This window comes from Pseudophryne corroboree, chromosome 1 (assembly GCF_028390025.1).
Source record: "Pseudophryne corroboree isolate aPseCor3 chromosome 1, aPseCor3.hap2, whole genome shotgun sequence".
NCBI lineage: Eukaryota > Metazoa > Chordata > Amphibia > Anura > Myobatrachidae > Pseudophryne > Pseudophryne corroboree.
In genome coordinates this window covers 625,190,007-625,215,794 of record NC_086444.1, presented here as the reverse complement: position 1 = coordinate 625,215,794, position 25,788 = coordinate 625,190,007, and the positions used below count along the sequence as shown (strand labels likewise).

The 25,788-nt window shown below is 45.9% G+C and overlaps 1 protein-coding gene across 9 annotated transcripts in view; it reads left to right on the top strand.

Moving 5' to 3' along the window:
- MYO9B (myosin IXB) overlaps positions 1 to 25,788 on the top strand; it is a 284,115-nt gene that overhangs the window by 53,219 nt on the left and 205,108 nt on the right. For all 9 annotated transcript variants that reach the window (XM_063914492.1, XM_063914494.1, XM_063914490.1 and 6 more), the window contains exon 2: positions 5,582 to 6,463. In XM_063914492.1, the coding sequence (XP_063770562.1) occupies positions 5,636 to 6,463 (828 nt within the window). In that variant the 5' untranslated portion in view covers positions 5,582 to 5,635. The remainder of the gene's footprint in view (positions 1 to 5,581; positions 6,464 to 25,788) is intronic.

Here is a 25,788-nt window from a genome sequence, read left to right as displayed (position 1 = left end):
GTGCTGAGCGTGCGGGGGGAGACGGGGGGGCCGCTCACTTCACCCAGCGGGTGAAGTAAGCGACCTGCTAGATTGGCGTGCATGCAGGCCAATCTAGCAGCAGCGATAGCGATGCGCGGGGCTGCGCATCGCTATCGCTGAGGGGGCTACACACGGAGCGATCGTGCTTAAAATCTAAGCAATCTAGTCAGATTGCTTAGATTTTAAGCAGCGATCGCTCCGTGAGTACCCCCCTTAAGCAATCTAGTCAGATTGCTTAGATTTTAAGCAGCGATCGCTCCGTGAGTACCCCCCTTAAGCAATCTAGTCAGATTGCTTAGATTTTAAGCAGGTATCTCTCAGTGTGTACCCCCCTTTAGAATCAAGTTATCATAGTGTAGATAACTATAAGATTTTCTGTTGTTTTAGAGCTAGGCTCAAGGGGGGTACACGGAGTGATCTGTGCTTAAAATCTAAAGGGGGTACACACAGAGAGATCCATTCTTAAAATCTAAGCATTCTGACTAGATTGCTTAGATTTTAAGCACGGATCTTTAGTGTGTATGCCCCCAGTGATGGCGATGCTCAGCACACATCTCTTTTTTTTGTGTGTACCTCCCTTTACAGGGATATATCTGGTGCTGTTCTTGTATGTGTGGCTAGCTTCAGCATGATAGTGGTCCATATTTCTCGGTCAGGAAGGTTGGTAGGACACTGGACTATTGGATTGTATGTTGGGGCTGGAGTTGGCACCTAAAGTAACTGTAGAAGTAAGTTACCCCCCTCCCCCTGCAACCCTATAATGGCAGTTTTCTTTGAGGTGCATCAGGAGATAGGGTACTGTTTTTGTAAAAAAAAATTGCTATTTTCTGTTTTTGTTCCCCCCCCTGGCAATGGCCACTTTGGGCGTACAGTTCTCCGGTCAGGCAGCCTGAGTGTTCCCTCCCCTGGGGGCATCTGTTGAGCGTCTCATGGTCCAGGGTCCCACCAGCCTTGCTGCAATAGAAAACAGGATTTTTGGTGACCTTCCATTGAATTCTTTTCTTTTAAAGCAGAATGGGGAACACTGCGTTTCCTCCCACATGCTCAGTTGTACAAGGTTTTAGGTTTTTGACAGTCTTTTCTCTACTGGCTTGTTATTGTCCAGTTTCACTGGGTTTCTGCTACTCGTTTCCGAACTCTTGTAAAGACGTACTGGCATTATGAGTTTGCAGGGAGAGGAGCTTAATTTTAAAACTACAGTTTCATTTAGGTGCCAGTTTCACCCCAACCTGCAATTCCATGGTCCAGTGTCTCAGTCTGATTCAGAGAAAAGGATTAAACGGTTAGTGTCCAAAAATCCTATTGTGGAACATGCTAAGATTGCCTTGTTAAAAGCAAGGCATTCTACAATGTTTTGTCTACACTTTTATCAGACTTCTTTTGAAACCTGTATGCAAAGTCTCAATTCCCATTGACTGCAAGTCTCTTCAAGGGTCCGATTCAATTGTTTTGTGCGTCTAAAAATCCTCTCTAAATGGGACTTTCTAGACTCCCAAACAATTGTCACGATTCAATTATGTTTGGGGGCCCATGAACATCGCCCAAACAGACTGGGTTTAGCTGCCTAAAATGGTTAAATCTGTCTACACTCTCGTTTGGACGCCCAAAGTGGTGAGTTTCAACACCTTTTTTCTCGTACCTCAGGAGGCTGTGTGGAAAAATGTGTCCCCCACGACTGCTGGGCCCCCCAATGGCAAAACAATGGAATTGCTGCCGCTGGGCGTCCAGTAGTGGCGGACGCAATAATGACACTCGAATTGGTCCCATCATGTTACTCACAGAATGGAGAGGAAGCCTCACCGATTAATAGCACACAGTGAAGGCAGTTTTAGTGGAGAGTGCAGTAGTCTTCCTCTCACTGATGTCACTAGTTTTTAGTGGAGTAAAAGGCAGCATTATCATTAAGGGAAAAAGGTGTGTCGCCACAGAAAGAAGTGAAACATGTCATCAGAGTTTTAGCTTTGGATAATTGGTTTGCATTTATCCCAAAAGCTCAAGACAATTTTCTAACATTACCATTAATATTGGGCAACACCCCAAAATGCACACTTCCACTATGTGCTTGTGGCAGTGATCATGTTCGTTAAACAGCTTGCTGGAAATGCAGGATATTCTTTCATTCAGAAATAATTGTTCCTATACCCTTGGGAAATTCTAGGTTGCAAGTCTCTAACTCCACTGTTTGCAGGTACTATTTGATGGGGTCTGTTCAGTATGCCGGCTGTCGGTATCCCGGCGGTCAGTATATGGCCGCCGGAATCCCGCCAGCCGACGATGCCGCCAATCGGAATCCCGGCAAAACAAGACTATTCCCACTTGTGGGTGTCCACGACACCCATAGAGTGGGAATAGATTCTGTGGCCAGCGCAGCCAGCCCACAAGGGGACTCTTTGCGCTGCTGGCCTATTGGCTGGCGGGATGACGCTGTCGGGATTTGGACAGCCGGCATACCGCCCCCCCGGTAAATCGTATGTATTCCCTAAATGATCACACTGCAGTTTACGCTGCTTTCGTAGGATGGAGCTGCAGGTGCTGATGTGATACTGATGTTGCGTCTTATTCAGAGTTGTTGGCAAACCAAAAAAGTTATTGGGCAAAACCATGTTGCACTACAGGTGGGGCAGATGTGGGTGGGTGGGTGTGAAATCTAAATTGTGGTGTAGAAATTAAGCAGCCAGTATTTATCCTGCACAGAAACAATGTAACCCACCCAAACCTAAATCATGCACATGTTACATCTGCCCCACCTGCAGTGCAGCATGGTTTTGTCCAATTGCTAACTTTTAACAAACCTGAGTAACCCCCGTAGGGCAGGTTTGGTCATGTGCTCGGGTTGGGTATTAGTGACCGGCGGTCGAGATACCGGCATTCAGTATATAAATGCCAGCATCCGAACAATTGAAATCCTGACGGGGGACAGCTACCTATGTTCTCCCCTACCTCCTAACCCTCCCCCTGTTGGTGCTTAACCCTAACCCTACCCACAGTGGTGCCTACCCCCCCACCCACCCAGCAGTCTAACACTAACCTCTACCTTTCCGCAGCCTAGCCCTAACCTCCTGGGGTGGCACCTAAACCTACCCACCCCCCTCCCCTGGCATTAAATCTAACCCTCCCGCTAGGCCCATGGTCGGTGTTCCGACGTCTGTGTCCTGGCCTTTTCGGGAATCTGGCGTCAGTATTGTGACGGGTGTTGGGATTCCATTCTTCACGGTGACCTCATCGGACAGGTCCCTAACATTATGGGGGTTCACAGTCTGTATCCTGGCTGTGGGATCCCGACAGCCGGCATCTTCAGCAGATCCCATGTGCTCAGCATTAGATCTCATTGAACAACACCTTTTCATTTTAGATTCTTTGGAAAAATGATTTCTTGTATTTCTATTACCTACACCTGACATGGCAATGAGTCAGTCTGGCAGGATATGTTCAGTGTTTTGATGGAAGAACATGAATTCTTTCCTGAAATCACAGAGTGTGCTTTCTAGGATTCTAATACCCTATGTATTCCATTATGGGAGCATATACTGTATTTATATCTGGGCTTTATTATTCTTCCTAAAATTATAAGCATAGCATTGTCTTATGTTCTTTTGTTCTAATTTCTTCCTGTGTGCTGATCAAATGCCAGTATCAGCCTGTGTTGCATACTTTTCAAAGACAAAAAGTGAAACTCTTATGGTAAAATAGACCAAAGTGGGTGGTACTCACACTTATATTATTTTGCTGTGCAACTTATTTTTGCTGTGCAAATACATTTTTGTTAAATATATTGGAGTTAGTGAAGATTATTGTATTAGAACCTGATTGTACCTTTGTATTAGTATTTATGGTGCTGTGCTCGGCCCTATCTGCTGTCTGTAAGTGTATATGTCTTGTGTGGAGTGTGGGAAATAAAATTGGGTATGTGTAATGTATGAACGTTCCAAACGTTGGTATACTTCAATACTTTACTTATAAAAAACACTAATATAGAAGATAAGAAGATAGTGATTCAGCAATGAGTCCGCAGTGAATCAGAAATATAAAAAAATGTCAAAGGTCAATTGATAGTTCACACTAACATATTGCAATCAACAGAAACTGTCCTGCAATAATGACTGTCCAGCTCCTGGTCAGTGCTGTTACTGTGTATAAGACCTGACCCTAGAATGTGATGGAGTCCGGATGGTTGAAGGTGAGAATGGACGGGAACAGGTATGGGTGTCCGTCAGCCGGCGGCGTCCCGCTCGTCCGAGTAGCTAAGTGCACTTAGGTGTACCTTGTGAGTGGATCTTCATGATGTCTGGGGGGGGCAATGTCCGGATAAGTACTGGGAGCAGTACACTCCGGACTGGTCAATCCTCTCTTAGCACCGATCTCCAGCGGGGCGTCTGCGCACAGACGCTACCCTGGAAACCGGTCAGCCGCGAGCAAGGGACCCGTTTCGGTGGGGGATGTTAACAGCAGCGGCCCAATAACCGCTCGCTGTACACTCCCGCCGTGTTGGGAGATTAGTACTGGGAGCAGTACCTCCAGACTAGTCTACCTTCTATTAGCTCCAATCTCCAGCGGGGCATCCGTGTACAGACGCTCCCCTGGACTCATTGCTGAATCACTATCTGGTCATCTTCTATATTAGTGTTTTTTATAAGTAAAGTATTGAAGTATACCAGAGTTTGGAATGTTCATACATTACACATACCCAATTTTATTTCCCACACTCCACACAAAACATATACACTTACAGACAGCAGATAGGGCTGAGCACAGCACCATAAATACAAGTATTCTCCGTGGGTTAGCATACCCTCCAACATTTTACACACAAAAATCGGTACAAATTCGAAAAGTGGGCGTGGTCTTTCCTATACTTTCAATGGAAGTTTGGAGAGACAAAAATAGGTACAGACCATAAAAAAAAGGTACTATACCTATTAAAAAGGTACAGTTGGAGGGTATGGGTTAGTCACCTAGGTGCAGCAGCTAGCCCGAACCTACCATTACTCAGTGCGCAGATATACAAACGAATTGGGATATCTTTGTATTAATCTTTTTGGAATCTGATACTTTAGAGGACAGCCTTACATATATATTTATACACAAAAATGTTTAAAGTAGCAAGCAAAAAACACTGTACCAAATGTAAGCGAGCCATTGACTAACATCACATACAAACGAACACTGGAACAAAATACATTACTGGCCATACACTGCCAGATACAATGTGAGGGAACAGGGGAAATATCCATCAGTTGGCCGCAGTAGGGTATACACTGCCCAATGCAGCCAACCATACACTTAGAAAATATATTGTCAAACAGACATGCTTGGATGATACTGTATGTCCAACTGATCGATATTTTATTATCGGTTGGCCACATACACGCTGCAATTATCTGGCTGTTGCCCAGCATCAGCGATTTTCCACATAGCAGTGAAAGAACAGATAAGATCAGTTTTGCTCTTAAAATTAAAGAATTTGATACAGAGAGAGCTGTTGCTATATATAAATAGATATTTATAGTTTATTATTTTTTATGAAAATTTCTTTAATGAGTACTTTTTTATTATCTTTCAGATGCTGAATGCGGCTGTCTAATATAAGGCATGAAGAATCCATGTTTTGCACAGGATGAGTTTAAAAAATGACGCTGGCCATGAGAAGGCGTCTTGCAATTTATACATTTATCCCCAACTCTCTGGAGAAGACTCAAACTTTTGCACTGTTCTGGCCACAAAGGAGTCCTCTGCTTCGGATGTCGTCAAGTCTGCAGTGGCTGCTCTTGGACTGGATGCCTCCAAAACCTATGTTTTGGCTGAGGTGAAGGAGTCAGGGGGGGAAGAGTGGATACTGGATGTCAATGATTCTCCAGTGCAAAGGGTTCGTCTATGGCCACGCAAAGCACAAGAGAGTCACTCACAGACAGAAGGATACTATTTCCTGCTACAGGAGAAGAACCAGGATGGGAGCATTAAATATATCCATCAACCTCTTATGTCCGAAGAGGATAAAGCCAGGAGGCTTGTGGAAAGGGGCTTTCTTCCCCGCTCTCAGGAGGATTACAATGACTTGTGTAATTTGCCCAATCTTACAGAATCGGCCATATTAGGAAACCTTAAGACCCGTTTTCTAAAGCAAAAGATTTACACATATGCAGGAAGCATCCTGATAGCCATCAATCCCTTCAAATTTTTACCAATCTATAATCCAAAGTATGTCAAAATGTATGACAACCACCAACTGGGTAAACTGGAGCCCCACATTTTTGCCATCGCAGATGTGTCTTATCATACTATGTTAAAGAAGAGAGTCAACCAGTGCATAGTAATTTCTGGTGAGAGCGGCTCAGGAAAGACACAGAGCACAAATTTCTTAATACACTGTCTTACTGCATTGAGCCAGAAAGGCTATGCCAGTGGAGTTGAGCGTACCATATTGGGGGCCGGACCTGTACTTGAGGTAATATTATATTGCTAAAATGGACATGTTGTAACTGTTAACACGTATGACATATATATATGGGGGGTTAATTGGCATCGCAGGGATGTAGCTCTCAGGTTAAGTGTCTGGCACTATTCAATTGCTCACGTGGTAAACCCGTGACTAGCGATTTCTGCTTGCACCCTGCTGAGAGTGTAAGCAGAAATCTGCATTAACACCGCGACTAGACCGAGGTACCAGTTATCGTGTTTGGTAATATTGTGACCAGCACTTAAAAGGGCAATACAGTTTACTGTGACTAAGCCCCAGGCACTAGTCTTGGTAAGGTACATTTCCTGGGTTAAATTCCGGGTGTGATGCAGGATTTGAAATAAGTCCAGGCTTTTAACCCAGGAGCTATCCTTTATTTCTCTATCGTCCTAGTGGATGCTGGGGTTCCTGAAAGGACCATGGGGAATAGCGGCTCCGCAGGAGACAGGGCACAAAAAGTAAAGCTTTAGGATCAGGTGGTGTGCACTGGCTCCTCCCCCTATGACCCTCCTCCAAGCCTCAGTTAGATTTTTGTGCCCGGCCGAGAAGGGTGCAATCTAGGTGGCTCTCCTAAAGAGCTGCTTAGAAAAGTTTAGCTTAGGTTTTTTATTTTACAGTGAGTCCTGCTGGCAACAGGATCACTGCAACGAGGGACTTAGGGGAGAAGAAGTGAACTCACCTGCGTGCAGGATGGATTGGCTTCTTTGGCTACTGGACATTAGCTCCAGAGGGACGATCCTACAGGTACAGCCTGGATAGTCACCGGAGCCTCGCCGCCGGCCCCCTTGCAGATGCTGAAACAAGAAGAAGGTCCAGAATCGGCGGCATGAAGACTCCTCAGTCTTCTTAAGGTAGCGCACAGCACTGCAGCTGTGCGCCATTTCCTCTCAGCACACTTCACACGGCAGTCACTGAGGGTGCAGGGCGCTGGAAGGGGGGCGCCCTGGGAGGCAATGAAAACCTATTTTTGGCTAAAAATACCTCACATATAGCCTCCGGGGGCTATATGGAGATATTTAACCCCTGCCAGAATCCGTTAAGAGCGGGAGACGAGGCCGCCGAAAAAGGGGCGGGCCTATCTCCTCAGCACACAGCGCCATTTTCCCTCACAGAAAGGCTGGAGGGAAGGCTCCCAGGCTCTCCCCTGCACTGCACTACAGAAACAGGGTTAAAACAGAGAGGGGGGGCACTAATTTGGCGTTAGAAATATATAAAAAAGATGCTATAAGGGAAAACACTTATATAAGGTTGTCCCTATATAATTATAGCGTTTTTGGTGTGTGCTGGCAAACTCTCCCTCTGTCTCTCCAAAGGGCTAGTAGGTCCTGTCCTCTATCAGAGCATTCCCTGTGTGTGTGTGCTGTGTGTCGGTACGTGTGTGTCGACATGTATGAGGACGATGTTGGTGAGGAGGCGGAGCAATTGCCTGTAATGGTGATGTCACTCTCTAGGGAGTCGACACCGGAATGGATGGCTTATTTAGGGAATTACGTGATAATGTCAACACGCAGCAAGGTCGGTTGACGACATGAGACGGCCGACAAACAATTAGTACCGGTCCAGACGTCTCAAAAACACCGTCAGGGGTTTTAAAACGCCCGTTTACTTTAGTCGGTCGACACAGACACAGACAGGGACACTGAATCCAGTGTCGACGGTGAATAAACAAACGTATTCCTTATTAGGGCCACACGTTAAGGGCAATGAAGGAGGTGTTACATATTTCTGATACTACAAGTACCACAAAAGAGGGTATTATGTGGGATGTGAAAAAACTACCGTAGTTTTTCCTGAATCAGATAAATTAAATGAAGTGTGTGATGATGCGTGGGTTCCCCCCGATAGAAAATATGGGCGGTATACCCTTTCCCGCCAGAAGTTAGGGCGCGTTGGGAAACACCCCTTAGGGTGGATAAGGCGCTCACACGCTTATCAGAACAAGTGGCGGTACCGTCTATAGATAGGGCCGTCCTCAAGGAGCCAGCTGACAGGAGGCTGGAAAATATCATAAAAAGTATATACACACATACTGGTGTTATACTGCGACCAGCGATCGCCTCAGCCTGGATGTGCAGAGCTGGGGTGGCTTGGTCGGATTCCCTGACTAAAAATATTGATACCCTTGACAGGGACAGTATTTTATTGACTATAGAGCATTTAAAGGATGCATTTCTATATATGCGAGATGCACAGAGGGATATTTGCACTCTGGCATCAAGAGTAAGTGCGATGTCCATATCTGCCAGAAGATGTTTATGGACACGACAGTGGTCAGGTGATGCAGATTCCAAACGGCACAAAGGTGTATTGCCGTATAAAGGAAGTGGAGTTATTTGCGGTCGGTCCATCGGACCTGGTGGCCACGGCAACTGCTGGAAAATCCACCGTTTTTTACCCTAAGTCACATCTCTGCAGAAAAAGACACCGTCTTTTCAGCTTCAGTCCTTTCGTCCCTATAAGAGTCATATCTGCCCAGGGATATAGGAAAGGGAAGAAGACTGCAGCAGGCAGCCCATTCCCAGGAACAGAAGCGTTCCACCGCTTCTGACAAGCTCTCAGCATGACGCTGAGACCGTACAGGACCCCTGGATCCTACAAGTAGTATCCCAGGGGTACAGATTGGAATGTCGAGACGTTTCCCCTGCGCAGGCTCCTGAAGTCTGCTTTACCAAGGTCTCCCTCCGACAAGGAGGCAGTATGGGAAACAATTCACGAGCTGTATTCCCAGCAGGTGATAATTAAATTACCCCTCCTACAACAAGAAAAGGGGTATTATTCCACACTATATTGTGGTACTGAAGCCAGAAGGCTAGGTGAGACCTATTCTAAATCTAAAAAAATTTGAACACTTACAAAGGTTCAAATCAAGATGGAGTCACTCAGAGCAGTGATAACGAACCGGGAAGAAGGGGACTATATGGTGTCCCGAGACATCAGGGATGCTTACCTCCATGTCCCAAATTTGCCCTTATCACTAAGGGTACCTCAGGTTCGTGGTACAGAACTGTCACTATCAGTTTCAGACGCTGCCGTTTGGATTGTCCACGGCACCCCGGGTCTTTACCAAGGTAATGGCCGAAATGATGGTTCTTCTTCGAAGAAAAGGCGTCTTAATTATCCCTTACTTGGACGATCTCCTGATAAGGGCAAAGTCCAGGGAACAGTTGGAGGTCGGAGTAGCACTATCTCGGATACTGTTACAACAGCAGGGGTGGATTCTAAATATTCCAAAATCGCAGCTGATCCCGACAACAAGTCTCCTGTGCTTAGGGATGATTCTGGACACAGTCCAGAAAAAGGTGTTTCTCCCGGAAGAGAAAGCCAGGGAGTTATCCGAGCTAGTCAGGAACCTCCTAAAATCAGTGCATCATTGCACAAGGGCCATGGTAAAAAAATGGTGATTTCCTTCGAAGCAATTCCAGTCGGCAGATTTCATGCAAGAACTTTTCAGTGGGATCTGCTGGACAAATGGTCCGGATCGCATCTTCAGATGCATCAGCGGATAACCCTATATCCAAGGACAAGGGTGTCTCTCCTGTGGTGGTTACAGAGTGCTCATCTTCTAGAGGGCCGCAGATTCGGCATTCAGTTTTGGATGTTGGTGACCACGGAGGCCAGCCCGAGAGGCTGGGGAGCAGTCACACAAGGAAAAAATTTCCAGGGAGTGTGATCAAGTCTGGAGACTTTTCTCCACATAAATATAGCTAAGGGTAAATTTATAATGCTCTAAGCTTAGCAAGACCTCTGCTTCAAGGTCAGCCGGTATTGATCCAGTGGGATAAAACATCACGGCAGTCGCCCACGTAAATAGACAGGGCGGCACAAGAAGCAGGAGGGCAGTGGCAAAAACTGCAAGGACTTTTCGCTGGGCGGAAAATCATGTGATAGCACTGTCAGCAGTGTTTCATTCCGGGAATGGAAACTGGGAAGCAGACTTCCTCAGTAGGCACGACCTCCACCCGGCAGAGTGGGAACTTCATGGGGAAGTTTTCCACATGATTGTAAACCGTTGGGAATTACCAAAGGTGGACATGATGGCGTCCCGTCTGAACAAAAAACGGGACAGGTATTGCGCCAGGTTAAGAGACCCTCAGGCAATAGCTGTGGACGTTCTGGTAACACCGTGGGTGTACCAGTCGGTGTATGTGTTCCATCCTCTGCTTTTCATACCTAAGGTACTGAGAATTATAAGACGTAGAGGAGTAAGAACTATACTCATGGCTCCGGATTGGCCAAGAAGGACTTGGTACCCGGAACTTCAAGAGATGCTCACAGAGGACTTATGGCCTCTGCCGCTAAGAAGGGACTTGTTTCAGCAAGTACCATGTCTGTTCCAAGACTTACCGCAGCTGCGTTTGACGGCATGGCGGTGGAACGCCGGATCCTAAGGGAAAAGGCATTCAGGAAGAGGTCATTCCTACCCTGGTCAAAGCCAGAAAGGAGGTGACCGCACAACATTATCACCACATGTGGCGAAAATATGTTGCGTGGTGTGAGGCCAGGAAGGCCCCACGAAGAAATTTCAACTCGGTCGATTCCTGCATTTCCTGCAAACAGGAGTGTCTATGGGCCTCAAATTGGGGTCCATTAAGGTTCAAATTTCGGCCCTGTCGATTTTTCTTCCAGAAAGAATTGGCTTCAGTTCCTGAAGTCCAGAAGTTTGTCAAGGGAGTATTGCATATACAACCCCCTTTTGTGCCTCCAGTGGCACTGTGGGATCTCAACGTAGTTCTGGGATTCCTCAAAACACATTGGTTTAAAACCAGTCAAATCTGTGGATTTGAAGCATCTCACATGAAAAGTGAACATGCTCTTGGACCTGGCCTGGACCAGGCGAGTGTCAAATTGGTGGTTTTTTTCTCAAAAAAGCCCATATCTGTTTGTCCATTCGGACAGGGCAGAGCTGCGGACTCGTCCCCAGTTCTCTCCCTAAGGTGGTGTCAGTGTTTCACCTGAACCAGCTTATTGTGGTGTCTTGCGCCTACTAGGGACTTGGAGGACTCCAAGTTGCTAGATGTGGTCAGGGCCCTGAAAATATAGGTTCCAGGACGGCTGGAGTCAGGAAAACTGACTTGCTGTTATCCTGTATGCACCCAACAAACTGGGTGCTCTTGCTTCTAAGCAGACTTTTGCTAGTTGGATGTGTAATACAATTCAGCTTGCACATTCTGTGGCAGGCCTGCCACAGCCAAAATATGTAAATGCCCATTCCACAAGGAAGGTGGGCTCATCTTGGGCGGCTGCCCGAGGGGTCTCGGCTTTACAACTTTGCCGAGCGGCTATTTAGTCAGGGGCAAACACGTTTGTAAAATCCTACAAATTTGATAACCTGGCTAAGGAGGACCTGGAGTTCTCTCATTCGGTGCTGCAGAGTCATCCGCACTCTCCCGCCCGTTTGGGAGCTTTGGTATAATCCCCATGGTCCTTTCAGGAACCCCAGCATCCACTAGGACGATAGAGAAAATAAGAATTTACTTACCGATAATTCTATTTCTCGGAGTCCGTAGTGGATGCTGGGCGCCCATCCCAAGTGCGGATTATCTGCAATACTTGTACATAGTTACAAAAATCGGGTTATTATTGTTGTGAGCCATCTTTCAGAGGCTCCGCTGTTATCATACTGTTAACTGGGTTCAGATCACAGGTTTTACAGTGTGATTGGTGTGGCTGGTATGAGTCTTACCCGGGATTCATAAATCCTTCCTTATTGTGTACGCTCGTCCGGGCACAGTATCCTAACTGAGGCTTGGAGGAGGGTCATAGGGGGAGGAGCCAGTGCACACCACCTGATCCTAAAGCTTTACTTTTTGTGCCCTGTCTCCTGCGGAGCCGCTATTCCCCATGGTCCTTTCAGGAACCCCAGCATCCACTACGGACTCCGAGAAATAGAATTATCGGTAAGTAAATTCTTATTTTATATGGCACAATATGGGATCCGCAGCGCCCAATTACAATAACAAATAAGCAAAACGTGAAGACAATGACTTACAATTAAATACAATATAGGACAAGTACACGGTATATTAACATAGCTGCGTCCGTAAACGGCTAAATGCACACCATCTACAGTGAGCACAGAACAGTGATGTCCGTGCTGCCTGCTGTGCACGCTCGAACAGCAACTTGAATTGCTCCTAAAGACGCCATCTAGTGGCAGATGGTGTGCATAACACTTGATTTCCCACCGCCTTTTATTATATAGGCTAAGATCCTTGCCATTCATAGATCTAAAATGTGAATGGGGAAAACCAGAACTGGAAAACTTAGAGGGTGAATATACCCTTAGAGGGAGAATAATAACCTGTGGGGAGTGCAGCTTGCCTGCACGGGGCTTCCTACGCTCACCCCACTGCCGGGCATACTGGCGGCTGGGATGCTGCTGTTCCGGCCTCCCGTATATCTTACTGAATCCGCCCGCTTAAGGCAAGGTGCTCATAAAAGGGTGCACAGCTGGGAAATAAGCTTGTTACCATAGCTTTATAACCGGGCATTTTACTGAGAACTCCTCACAGTTTATCATCATGTCTTCATTCCTATGCTATATTCAGATAAGTCTTGGGGGTGATAGTCTTCTTCTTCAGTTTTCTTTCTTTACAATTGCCCAAAGATTCTCAATTAGATTTGCACCTGGGCTTTTACCTGGCAAGGGAAGGACTTCTGAATGAACAAGACTGCCATATTAAAATAAAACAAAAACAGAATTTCCCTACCATGTTTTTTTTAAATAGAGGACCTAGGGGCCTATGTATAAAGCTTTTTTTCTCATAAAATTATGTAGAAACTGAAGTTTCTGAATTATTTTATGGTTTGTTGCTATGTACTAATAGCATAATGCAATAGGTTTCACAGAAATCTCTTGCAGAGTGCTAGTTAGCACTACAGATCGCACTCCCCATTATTGTAATACAGGTTGAGTATCCCATATCCAAATATTCTGAAATACGGAATATTCCAAAATACGGACTTTTTTGAGTGAGAGTGAGATAGTGACACCTTTGTTTTTTGATGACTCAATGTACACAAACTTGTTTAATACACAAAGTTATTAAAAATATTGTATAAAATGACCTGCAGGCTGTGTGTATAAGGTGTATATGAAACATAAATGCATTCTGTGCTTAGATTTAGGTCACATCACCATGATATCTCATTATGGTATGCAGTTATTCCAAAATATGGAAAAATCCGATATCCAAAATACTTCTGGTCCCAAGCGTTTTGGATAAGGAATACTCAACCTGTAGTAATTTTATTTATACAGTGCTCTTTCTCCAAATAAGGACTTATGGCGCTTATTATCAGTGGGGACCACGATCTGACCTCTATGTGCTATTTTCAGAGTTTAGCCACATAAGTTTGCATCATCTTTAGATGGTATAAGCTCCTTAAAAGCCTATGGAAGCATTGTAGCAGGAGATAGATCTTTCAATCCTCCTTGTGCAGCCTCCGTCCGGTGTCTGCCTTGAAAATGGAATCTGTGCGAATGCGCAGTGTCTGCTTCCCCTGGAGGAGCTTTTCACAAATGAGGAAAACCCCTCCAAAATGGCAAGGAAGTAACTTGCAGAGACAGCTGTTATCGCATCTGCGGGTTTCCCTACGTACATAGCGGGGATATTTAAATTAAAAAAATTTAAATATCCGCAGCAATACAGAATGTTAATAATCACAGCACCTCGGAATCTTAACACATGGAAAAACCTCACCTTAGAGTCTTAAGTTTGTAGCAAGTAAGTCATGAAAACTTTGAAAATTTTTAAAAATTGTAATTTAAGTCGATTCAATTCAGCGACAGTTGAATAGCGCCGGGCGTTAGCTCCCAGCACTGTTCAATACAGAGACGAGTGACACCAATTGTCGGGAATTCTTCTCTCACCCCAGGGGAATGAGAGAGGAAATCCGACAAAAGTGACGCAGCGCTGCCGGCACGAGGCTGATTCTGTCGGGAATCAGCATCGCGCCGGGGAGTTTAGTCGGAGAATGCCCGTTCACCCGATAATTCAACCTGTTAAGTCGGCGAGAACGGGCCTTCGCCAACTTAACTTGAGCTGAATTGAATAGTGACGGGAGCTAACTCCCGGCGCAACTGTCGCTGAATTGAATCGACCTCAATGAGTCTAGTAATTTGCACTCCTCTGTATATTTCACAGTTCTTATGGTTTCATGTTGCTGTAGGGACATGTTAAAATGGGGTATCCGGACTCCAGGTCGACAGCAAAAAGGTCGACACACCTTAGGTCACCACCAATTGGTCGACACACCTTAGGTCGACATGGACAAAAGGTCGACAGGAACAAGGTCGACATGGAAAAGGGTCGACATTAGTTTTTCACGCTTTTTTTTCTTTTTTTCATACTTAACGATCCACGTGGATTACGATTGGAACAGTAATCTGTGCCTAGTGAAGCGGTAGCGGAGCGAAGGCACCATGCGAGGGGACGCGGTGCACTAATTGGGGTTCCCGGTCACTCTACGAAGAAAACGACACCAAAAAAACATAAAAAACTCATGTCGACCTTTTGTCCATGTCGACCTTGTTCCTATCGACCTTTTGTCCATGTCGACCTAAGGTGTGTCGACCAATTGGCGTCTACCTAAGCTGTGTCGACCTTTTTGTTGTCGACCCTGAGTCCCAGACCCAATAAAATGGTTACATGAACAGTTTGGCAGCTGCATCAATATAATCGTTTTTACATGTATGTGGCCGGTATTAGCAGATGCATCATTTTGCTTGTAATATAATACAATGCAATTTGAAACAGTTTTTTTTAATATTTTTTGTAATATCACTCACTCACATCTGTGCTCCTTCAGTATCTTGGTTTCAAAAGCATTATGGACATACTCCCTGCAGCTGATCTTGTGAACGCCCCATTGGAATCCAAAATTGATTTATGCATCTTTATAGTGAAGGGTGTGCCTGAACTGTGAAGCCTAATAGTGCATTTCACAATAAAGATTGAAGATATTATTTTTCATGTATTAAAATTGTCCAATTTGTAACCTCCTGATAAAAATATACATTTTTGCAAAGCACAGTATCGTTACTAAAGCCAATCGAAAAAGCAGTTTAGGAAATGCTAGATGAGAATGCTTTACTCCTCAAGTACCTCACTGAAAGCTACCCAGGTCTGTTGTGGGATTCAATTCACAGTGATGCCGCAATATCCAGCTGCGCACATCCCCAAGTATGACTAGATTGCTCCATCTGTAAGTTTTCTATGTACCTCTGTAGTCTGCAAGGGAAAATTGCCAGTGTTGGCAGCCTGTCTGCTGGCATTCCATCCATTATGACGGCACTTGGTGAACATCGCCTGGAAGTGGGGTTTGGAAAGACCATCCTGAAAAGGAGACTGTGATTGGTCGAACTCCTCACATTCCCTGGCTGCTGCCTGTTGATCATCAGCCAGTTCCACCCAGATAGGAGGATCAGGGTATGCATGTAGAGTACACCAGATGTATGCATAAGCAAGCTAAGCATTCCTTATGTACAGTTTAAAGCATCCTTTCACATACATAAGTTTGCCTGGTGGTGATGAGTTATCTGCTGTATGAATTATAGTGAATATTTTTTATCTTAATTTTTTTTAAATTTTATTCTACACTGATTTCCAAATAAAAAGTAATCTGCTCTTCTGACAGAAGTATGTTGTAATGGGTATACCAAAGGATTATATTAAAGTCTACATCTCTGTAAAATTTTCCATTTCAAAGTGAGCAATTTTGGGCTAAGTAAACGTGGCAGTGTTCAGTGTTAGTGGTTCTAAAAGGGTGTGTGCAGAATGCCATATATATACACCCCCCTCCTCACCAAGACAAAGCTGTTGTCATTCTGCCAAGCTCCTGTGAGAATGGAGAGAATTGCGTTTCATCCAGTTATGCATTTTGTATAATCTTCTGTGTGAACAGATATGATCCATTTGCCCACACCTATATTGTCTTGTTACTTTTCTGCTCTCTGGAATGTCTTTAGATGCTTTGCATGTTTCTACCACAGGTGACTTATAGATGCATTGACATGTATTTGCAAGTACATTCTCCGCTGAGGGAAAGCGTTCTGTATAGTAAAGTCCATTCTTACATTTTTATTTTTATTAACTTTTAACTAGAGGCATAGAAGACCGTTTCTTATCCCGCTTCCTGGAGGTGACTGTGTTCCGGTTGAACCAGCATAGAAATGTGAATTGTTTTGAAAGGGTCTGTGTTTGCTGATAGTCATGCCTGCTGTTCTATGAAGGAGTATTTGTAAAGGGGAAATGAATTCAGCTCTGTTACTGTAATAGAAAAATAACAAGCTGGAGAGTTGAGGAGTTGAATATTTTGGATGGCCTGTAATATGCTTTGTGTCTGCACTGTTGGTTATAAATGACATAAGCAGGCAGTTACTAGAAGGCTGTCCATCAAGGAGCAATGTGCTTTACTGTTTCAATGAACATATATTTGTTGATCAGCATGAAAAATTGTCAGTGTTTTTACATGTTCACAAAATTGTACTGTCCATACTGACAGTGTATGTCTTTGATCGATTTGTTAAACATTTCTCGATTTTAAGTAGTTCTAATATGCCTGCTAAACTAAATGACCCTTTCAACAGTTTAGATTTCTGCAGTTTCCTGGGCAGGAAATTATGGTATCCGGTCCTTAGGTCGACAGTCATCAGGTTGACCACTATTGGTCGACATGGAAAAAGGTCGACATGAGGATTTCACTTTTTTTTCTTCATTTTTTTGAGTTTTTTCATACTTTGTGATCCACATGGACTACAATTGGGAACAGTAACCTGTGCCGAGCGCCGCAGTAGCAGTGCGAGGCCACGGTGCACTAATTGGGGTTCCCAGTCACTTTACAAAGAAAACGACACCCAAAAAACTTTAAAAACTCATGTCAACCTTTTTCCATTTTCACCTAGTGACCATGTCAACTTATTTTAGGTGTGGACCTAGTGACTGTTCACCTAGTTACTGTCTATGCTATGATCCACACCCGGAAATTATGTGAATATTCAACTGCAAATTAAATAAATCTTTGAATTACTGTCTAAGGATGTAGGTGGTGGTACCAGTTGGACTAATCACAAGCTGCAGTCTCTTAATTATGATTCGTCATTCCACTAGGCACCTATTTCCAGGAATTTTTTTATTGTCTAAGGAGCTTCGGGGGAGAAAACAATCTGCATTGAGTGACACCCAGGATTCTGGTTAGAGGAAAGGGAGGTGGTAGTTCAGGGATGCTAAGGCTGTAAGAAGGTTTTCCTCCTGCTCCTCTGCAGAGATAGATGAATTCATCTTTTCTTTTTCATCCACTAGGGGTCACTGGAGTACTCATGGGATATGGACGGTTCAGCAGGAAACAAGGCACTGAATAAATTACATTTGGAACTACTCCTCCCATCCATATCCCGGAGTACCTCAGTGTTTTTTCGGTGCTCGCAAAGCAACAAGGCTGTGTGGAGATTATCCACACTTATTGGATTTTTTGATTTTTCTTCTTAACTTTTCCACATCCCTTCCCCCCTTCCAAAAGGCTTTGGTCCGGTATAGTGGAAGCTGCTACAAGCAGCTGTGGTGTTTCGGGCCTCTCTAAAAAGAGCTCCCTGACAGACCACGTGCAGGACTACCTGCAGGAAAGGCTGGACGGATCTTACAGAAGAAGCCCCGTCACAGCCCCTCACCACAGAGTCCAGGTATGTTGGGGACGGGGCGGTGAGCTCACGCTGCCGCCCCGTTGTGTGGGGACACTGTGATTAGGTGCGAGCCGCCCGCCGCCGCTTCCAGCGCCTGCTATCTGGTGACCGCTAAGGAGAGATGCCTTCCGCCGCTTCCGGAGCCACGCCGGACACGATCTCCATGCATAGGCGGCTCTATGCAGCACGCTCCCCGGCTCCCGCGACCGCTTCCCGGCTTCCTCTCCAGTTTGTATGTAAGCCCGGCTCTGTGTAATAGAGAACGATACACGGAGCGGGGGGGGGGAGCACACAGCAAGGGGGAGAAGTGTGCTATTAGCAGCAGCAGCGCTGCATGTGTATTAGAATAGGCTATTAAGCCTTTTTTCTCTAACGTCCTAGAGGATGCTGGGGACTCCGTAAGGACCATGGATAGACGGGCTCCGCAGGAGACATGGGCACTTTAAGAAATAATTTAGTTCCTGGTGTGCACTGGCTCCTCCCTCTATGTCCCTCCTCCAGACCTCAGTTTGATACTTGCCCAGACGAGCTGGGTGCTTTTCAGTGAGCTCTCCTGAGTTTACTGATAGAAAGTATTTTGTTAGGTTTTTTATTTTCAGGGAGCTCTGCTGGCAACAGACTCCCTGCATCGTGGGACTGAGGGGAGAGAAGCAGCCCTACTCTCTGAAGATAGGTCCTGCTTCTTAGGCTACTGGACACCATTAGCTCCAGAGGGATTGGTACGCAGGATCTCACCCTCGCCGTCCGTCCCGGAGCCGCGCCGCTGTTCCCCTCGCAGAGCTGGAAGATAGAAACCGGGTGAGTATGAGAAGAAAAGAAGACTTCAGAGGCGGCGGAAGACTTCATGATCTTCACTGAGGTAACTGTCAAAGTCGAAAAATATCATAATGCATATGCCTTGTACTAACCCCATGCACATGCCCGCTGCGCGTGCACTCGCTCTGCCGTGCGTGCGCATATCCGCACTTTGCGTAACGGAGCTTTCACGGCCATGCGCTTTGGCGCGTGGTATGCGCATTTACGGTAGAGTTTGTGAGCTTGTTGCGTGTTATTAGAACATAGCATATTTAACCCAAATAGCGTATATTGTAGATATAGTTCCCCTAGACCATGTCAGCGAGTATTATTAGTTTAAACAGTTCCTGGACAGAGAGATTCGCCTTTGTATGATAGGAAGGGTCAGATAAAGGTTGGAAGGTGATGTCTAGTATCCAGCTGTAGGGTATTTTGAGGGTAACATTCCGGTGTTAGTTAGAGAAAGATCGCATGTTCCTGCGTATAGTTATGTGCAAAAGTAGATTATGAATATTAACTGTATTTACTGTAAATTACACATGCGGCGGGAATCCAGAGGATACCACCCACAAGAGCAGTTGGAAGAGACATCGCCCACCTTTTCAAATCCACCTATGACCTTTGCTGTAATGTGTAGACATATCTCTGTGTCCAATGAACAATGAGATTACAGTGACCATTGTATTGTGTATGCATGTTGTGTATAAAAGGACCATTGTTGCCTGGCCGGTCAGAAGACTCTAAACGCTATCTGTATGACCAGCGGAGGACCGAGTTTGGGTTGCGCTTGCGAATATTCTCACGTACGTACATTCTCTGTAGCCATTATTCTGTTTAGATTTACTTGTTAGTCTGTAGTGTATAAATTGTATTGTTTTATCTTTTGGAATCAATCCACGGAGGCCTTAGAACCCTGTGGTTTAAACTACAAACGGTGTTGTGTTTTCACTTTCCTGCCTGGGCTTTAAAGTAGATTAACCTGTTTAAGGTGTATAAGCATTGTTAAGGTGTACGCACTGTGGATACTTTGTATCGCCAGCGCTACTAAAGGTTTAAAGGTTATCAATTGTGTGTGCGCTCGCTGTGTGTATTCCGTACACTCAGTGCAGCGTGCGTACGCCAAGTGCGTACCACGTGCAGGACTCTGTACGCAAATAGCGTGCAAAGTGCGTAGCACGTGCATGTAGTCTAGCGGCTCAACGGTAAGTGTATTAGAGGTATAGCTTTGCAGTCTAAGATAATACCGACATTATCATAACGCACAGCACTGCAGCTGTGCGCCATTGCTCCCACACATCTCACATACTCCGGTCACTGTAAGGGTGCAGGGGGGGGAGCCCTGGGCAGCAATATTAACCTCTTATTTGGCAAAAGGAGCATATATACAGCTGGACACTGTATATATGCATGAGCCCCCGCCAATTTTACACTTTTAGCGGGACAGAAGCCCGCCGTCGAGGGGGCGGGGCTTCTCCCTCAGCACTCACCAGTGCCATGTTTTTCTCCACAGCACCGCTGAGAGGACTCTCCCCTGCTTATACCACGGTAGAAGAGAGGGTTTTAAAGAAGAGGGGGGGAGGCACATAATTCGGCGCAGATAATAACAGCGATACTGGGTAAACATTAAATTGATGTGTTTTTTCCTGGGTCATATAGTGCTGGGGTGTGTTCTGGCATACTCTCTCTCTGTCCCTCCAAAGGGCCTTGTGGGGGAATTATCTTCAGATGAGCTTTCCCTGAGTGTGTGGTGTGTCGGTACGTGTGTGTCGACATGTCTGAGGTAAAAGGCTCTCCTAAGGAGGAGATGGAGCAAGTGTGTGTGTGTGTGAGTGGTGTCTCCGTCGACAACGCCGACACCTGATTGGATATGTGAAATTAAGTGCTAAGGTAAATTTATTGCACAAAAGATTAGAGAACAGACAGTGAATCTACCCATGTCTGTCCCTATGTCGCAGAGACCTTCAGAGTCTCAAAACGCTCACTATCCAAAATAATAGACACTGATATCGACACAGAGTCTGACTCCAGTGTCGACTACGATAATGCAAAGTACAGCCAAACTGGCTGCAAAGTATTCAATATATGATTATTGTAATAAAAGATGTTTTGCATATCAATGATGACTCATCTGTCCCTGACACGAGGGTACACATGTTTAAGGGGAAGAAAGCTGAGGTAAATTTCCCTCCTCTCATGAAGAAAAAGAGCGGGAATCTCCAGACAAGAAGCTGCAGCTTCCCAAAAAGAATTCTCAGGGAGTATCCTTTCCCTATTGGGGCCAGGATACGATGGGAATCTTCCCCTAGGTTGTACAAGGCATTGACACGTTTACCCAAAAAAGGTAGCGCTGACTTTACAGCTATCCTCAGGGATCCTGCAGATAGCATGCAGTAAAAGTACTTTGAAGTCCATTTACACACATTCTGGTACACTACTCAGACCGGCGATTGTGTCGGCATGGGTTTATAGCGCTGTAGCAGCGTGGACAGATACCTGATCAGCGGAGATTGAAACCCTAGATAAGGATACCATGGTATTGACCCTAGTATATGTGTGTGTGTGTGTGTGTGTATATGTGTATATATATATATATATATATATATATATATATATATATGTCGATTTCTGCTAGAAGTGTCCTGTGGAACATGCAATGGACAGGTGATGCCGACTAAAAGAGGCATATGGAAGGTTTACCTTACAAGGCTGAGGAATTGTGTGGAGAAGGGCTCTCGGACCTGGTCTCCACAGCTATAGCTGGTAATTCTGATCTTTTGCCTTATATTCCCTCACAGCCTAAGAAAGCACGACATTATCAAATGCAGTCCTTTCGGTCGCAGAATAACAAGAAAGTACGAGGAGCGTCCTTTCTTACCAGAGGTAAGGGCACAGGGCACAGCTAGTTCCCAGGAACAGAAGTCCTCCCCGGCCTCTACTACATCCAACGCATGACGCTGGAGCTCCGCTAAGGGAATCCGCCCCAGTGGGAGCACGTCTTCGACTCTTCAGCCACATCCGAGTTCACTCACAGGTGGTTCCCGGGGCAATAAAAAATTGTTTCTCAGGGTTTCAAGCTGTAATTCGAAAGGTGCCTCCTCGCCGGTTTTTCCTTATCGGACCTACCGGCTTCTCCCCCAGGAAGGGAGATAATATTAAATACAATTCACACATTGTATCTCGAACAGGTGGTGCTCAATGTTCCCCTCCTGCAACAAGGAAGGCGATATGACTCAACCTTGGCTGTAGTACCGAAACCGTACGGTTCGGTCAGACCTATTTTTAAAATTAAAATCTCTGAACCTATATGGGAAAAGGTTCAAATTTAAAGTGGAATCGCCCAGAGCGATCATCGCCAGCCTGGAAGGGGGGGATTTGATGGTGTATCTAAACATAAAGGCTGCATACCTTCCCATTTATCCACCCCATCAGGCGTACCTGACAATTGCGGTACAGGATTGTCATGACCAATTTCAGGGTAATTGGCGGAAATAATGGTGCTCCTACGCAAGCAAGGAGTCACAGTTGTCCCATACTTGGACGATCTCCTAATAAGGGCGAGATCAAAAGAGCAGTTGTTGAACAGCGTGTGTCACGATCCTGGTACTGAGACACCATTCTTCCTTCTGGATGTACGTTCTCCATGGGCCTCTGCTGCCACTTCTGTCTCGCTGACCGCTGGGCGCATGTTATTCTGCTACTGCGGCCTACATCGCAAGTGTTGCACCTTTCCTATAGTACTTAATTCCCCTTCTTTGTTTGTTCATGGGCGCAGCCATGTTAGACTCCAGTCACATGACATTATTCCTCCTATCCACGGTGCTGGAGCCTTGTCATAATTGCCCAGCCAATCCCTGCTATGCAGCAGTTATAAATATCCGGTCCCAGCTCCCAAAAGATGTCAGTGCTTTCATTGTCAACAGTGTTTCCAGCCTACAAGCTTCACTACAGACTTTCTCCTGCAATTCCATTCTGCAGACCAGCCTGACTTCCCTGGTGATTACACTCTGCTGTGTAACCCGACTCTCCAGTGTTAACCCCTTACAGCTTACTTTGGATTCCTGTGTTTGAACTTTTGCTTTGCAGTAATCATCCTTCATTCTTCAGTTCCTGCGCACCCCAGCTTCATTCCTCATCTTCCAGCGAACCCCAGCCTCATTTATTGTTTACAGGACTTTCTTCCATATTCCAGGTTACTGGCCTTTACCGATTGTGAACCTAATTATCACGTGTGACTTTCTATTATTCTTTTGCACGTTATTTGACTTTTTATTTAATAAAAGCACTTAAGGAATTCCCAGTTGTCGTGGTCACGCCCTCGGGCATTCTTTGCTGCTGTCAATACGTATGTCCAGGAGTCACATAGCTCCTCCTAAATTTAAGTACCCGTCAGCCCCTACAACTGAGGCTCCCAGTCACGGTCTCCAGCCCTCAGTTGTGACATTAAGCACTGACCAAATGGATCCAGCCGGAGATCAGGCCCAAGCGAATGGGCTGATACAAGAATTGGCAATCCGCCTTGAACGTCAGGAGGCGGCTCAAGGTCAAATTGGTGGCCGACCCTAAAGAAGGACATTACTGAATTTGTGACCTCCTGCCCAAAATGTGTCCAGCACAAAGTATCCCGCCAGTCACCCACTAGGCAACTGGTTTCCTTGTCTGTTCCTTATCGTCCGTGGGCTCCTCCCTCGATGGATTCTGTGATGGATTCCCCACTTCCAAGTTGGCACAAGTCTTCATCCAGAAGTTCCATTCCAGATGGCCAGGTAAACTTAAGAAGTGTCCTGGGGCCACTCCTAAAAGGGAGGGTACTGTCACGATCCTGGTACTGAGACACCATTCTCCCTTCTGGATGTACGTTCTCCATGGGCCTCTGCTGCCAGTTCTGTCTCGCTGACCGCTGGGCGCATGTTTATTCTGCTACTGCGGCCTACATTGCAAGTGTTGCACCTTTCCTATAGTACTTAATTCCCCTTCTTTGTTTGTTCATGGGCGCAGCCATGTTAGACTCCAGTCACATGACATTATTCCTCCTATCCACGGTGCTGGAGCCTTGTCATAATTGCCCAGCCAATCCCTGCTATGCAGCAGTTATAAATATCCGGTCCCAGCTCCCAAAAGATGTCAGTGCTTTCATTGTCAACAGTGTTTCCAGCCTACAAGCTTCACTACAGACTTTCTCCTGCAATTCCATTCTGCAGACCAGCCTGACTTCCCTGGTGATTACACTCTGCTGTGTAACCCGACTCTCCAGTGTTAACCCCTTACAGCTTACTTTGGATTCCTGTGTTTGAACTTTTGCTTTGCAGTAATCATCCTTCATTCTTCAGTTCCTGCGCACCCCAGCTTCATTCCTCATCTTCCAGCGAACCCAGCCTCATTTATTGTTTACAGGACTTTCTTCCATATTCCAGGTTACTGGCCTTTACCGATTGTGAACCTAATTATCACGTGTGACTTTCTATTATTCTTTTGCACGTTATTTGACTTTTTATTTAATAAAAGCACTTAAGGAATTCCCAGTTGTCGTGGTCACGCCCTCGGGCATTCTTTGCTGCTGTCAATACGTATGTCCAGGAGTCACATAGCTCCTCCTAAATTTAAGTACCGTCAGCCCCTACAACTGAGGCTCCCAGTCACGGTCTCCAGCCCTCAGTTGTGACAGCGTGTCACTTTCGCTGAAGATGTCACAGCAACACGGCTGGATTCTCAATTTCCCGAGGTCACAGTTGGTTCCTATAACTCGTCTGCCCTTCTTGGGTATGATTCTGGATACAGACCAGAAATGGGTTTGCCTTCAGATAGAGAAGGCCCAGGAACTCATGACTCTAGTCATGGACCTATTGAAACCAAGACAGGTGTCAGTGCATCACTGCACTCGAGTCCTGGGAAAAACATTCCCTTCAGCAGGTTCCATGCGAGGACTTTCCAATGGGACCTACTGGACAAGTGGTCCGGGTCACATCTACAGATTCATCAGTTGATCACCCTATCCCCCAGGGCCAGGGTATCTCTCCTGTGGTGGCTGCAGAGTGCTCACCTTCTAGAGGGCCGCAGATTCGGCATTCAGGACTAGATCCTGGTGACCACGGACGCGAGCCTCCGAGACTGGGGAGCAGTCACACAGGGAAGAAATTTCCAAGGTCTTTGGTCAAGTCAAGAGACTTGTCTTCACATCAACATATTGGAACTAAGGGCCATATACAACGCCCTACGCCAAGCGGAGACCTTTCTTCGCGACCAACCGGTTCTGATCCAGTCAGACAACGTCACCGCAGTAGCTCATGTAAACCGCCAAGGCGGCACAAGGAGCAGAGTGGCGATGGCGAAAGCCACCAGAATTCTTCGCTGGGCGGAGAATCATGTAAGAGCACTGTCAACAGTGTTCATTCCGGAAGTGCACAACTGGGAAGCAGACTTCCTCACCAGACATACGTCCTGGAGAGTGGGGACTTCATCAGGAAGTCTTCGCACAGATTGCAGTTCGGTGGGGACTGCCACAGATGGACAGGATGGCGTCCCGGCTCAACAAAAAGCTGCAGAGTTATTGCGCCTGGTCAAGAGACCCTCAGGCAGTAGAGGTATTCGCCCTAGTGACACCGTGGGTGTTCCAGTCAGTCTATGTATTTCCTCCTCTTCCTCTCATACCCAAGGGTTGAGAATAATAAGAAAAAGGAGTGAGAACAATCCTCATTGTTCCAGATTGGCCACGAAGGATCTGGTATCCGGATCTGCAGGAAATGCTTACAGAAAATCTGTGGCCTCTTCCTCTAAGGCAGGACCTGTTGCAACAGGGCCCATGTCTGTTCCAAGACTTACCGCGGCTGCGTTTGACGGCATG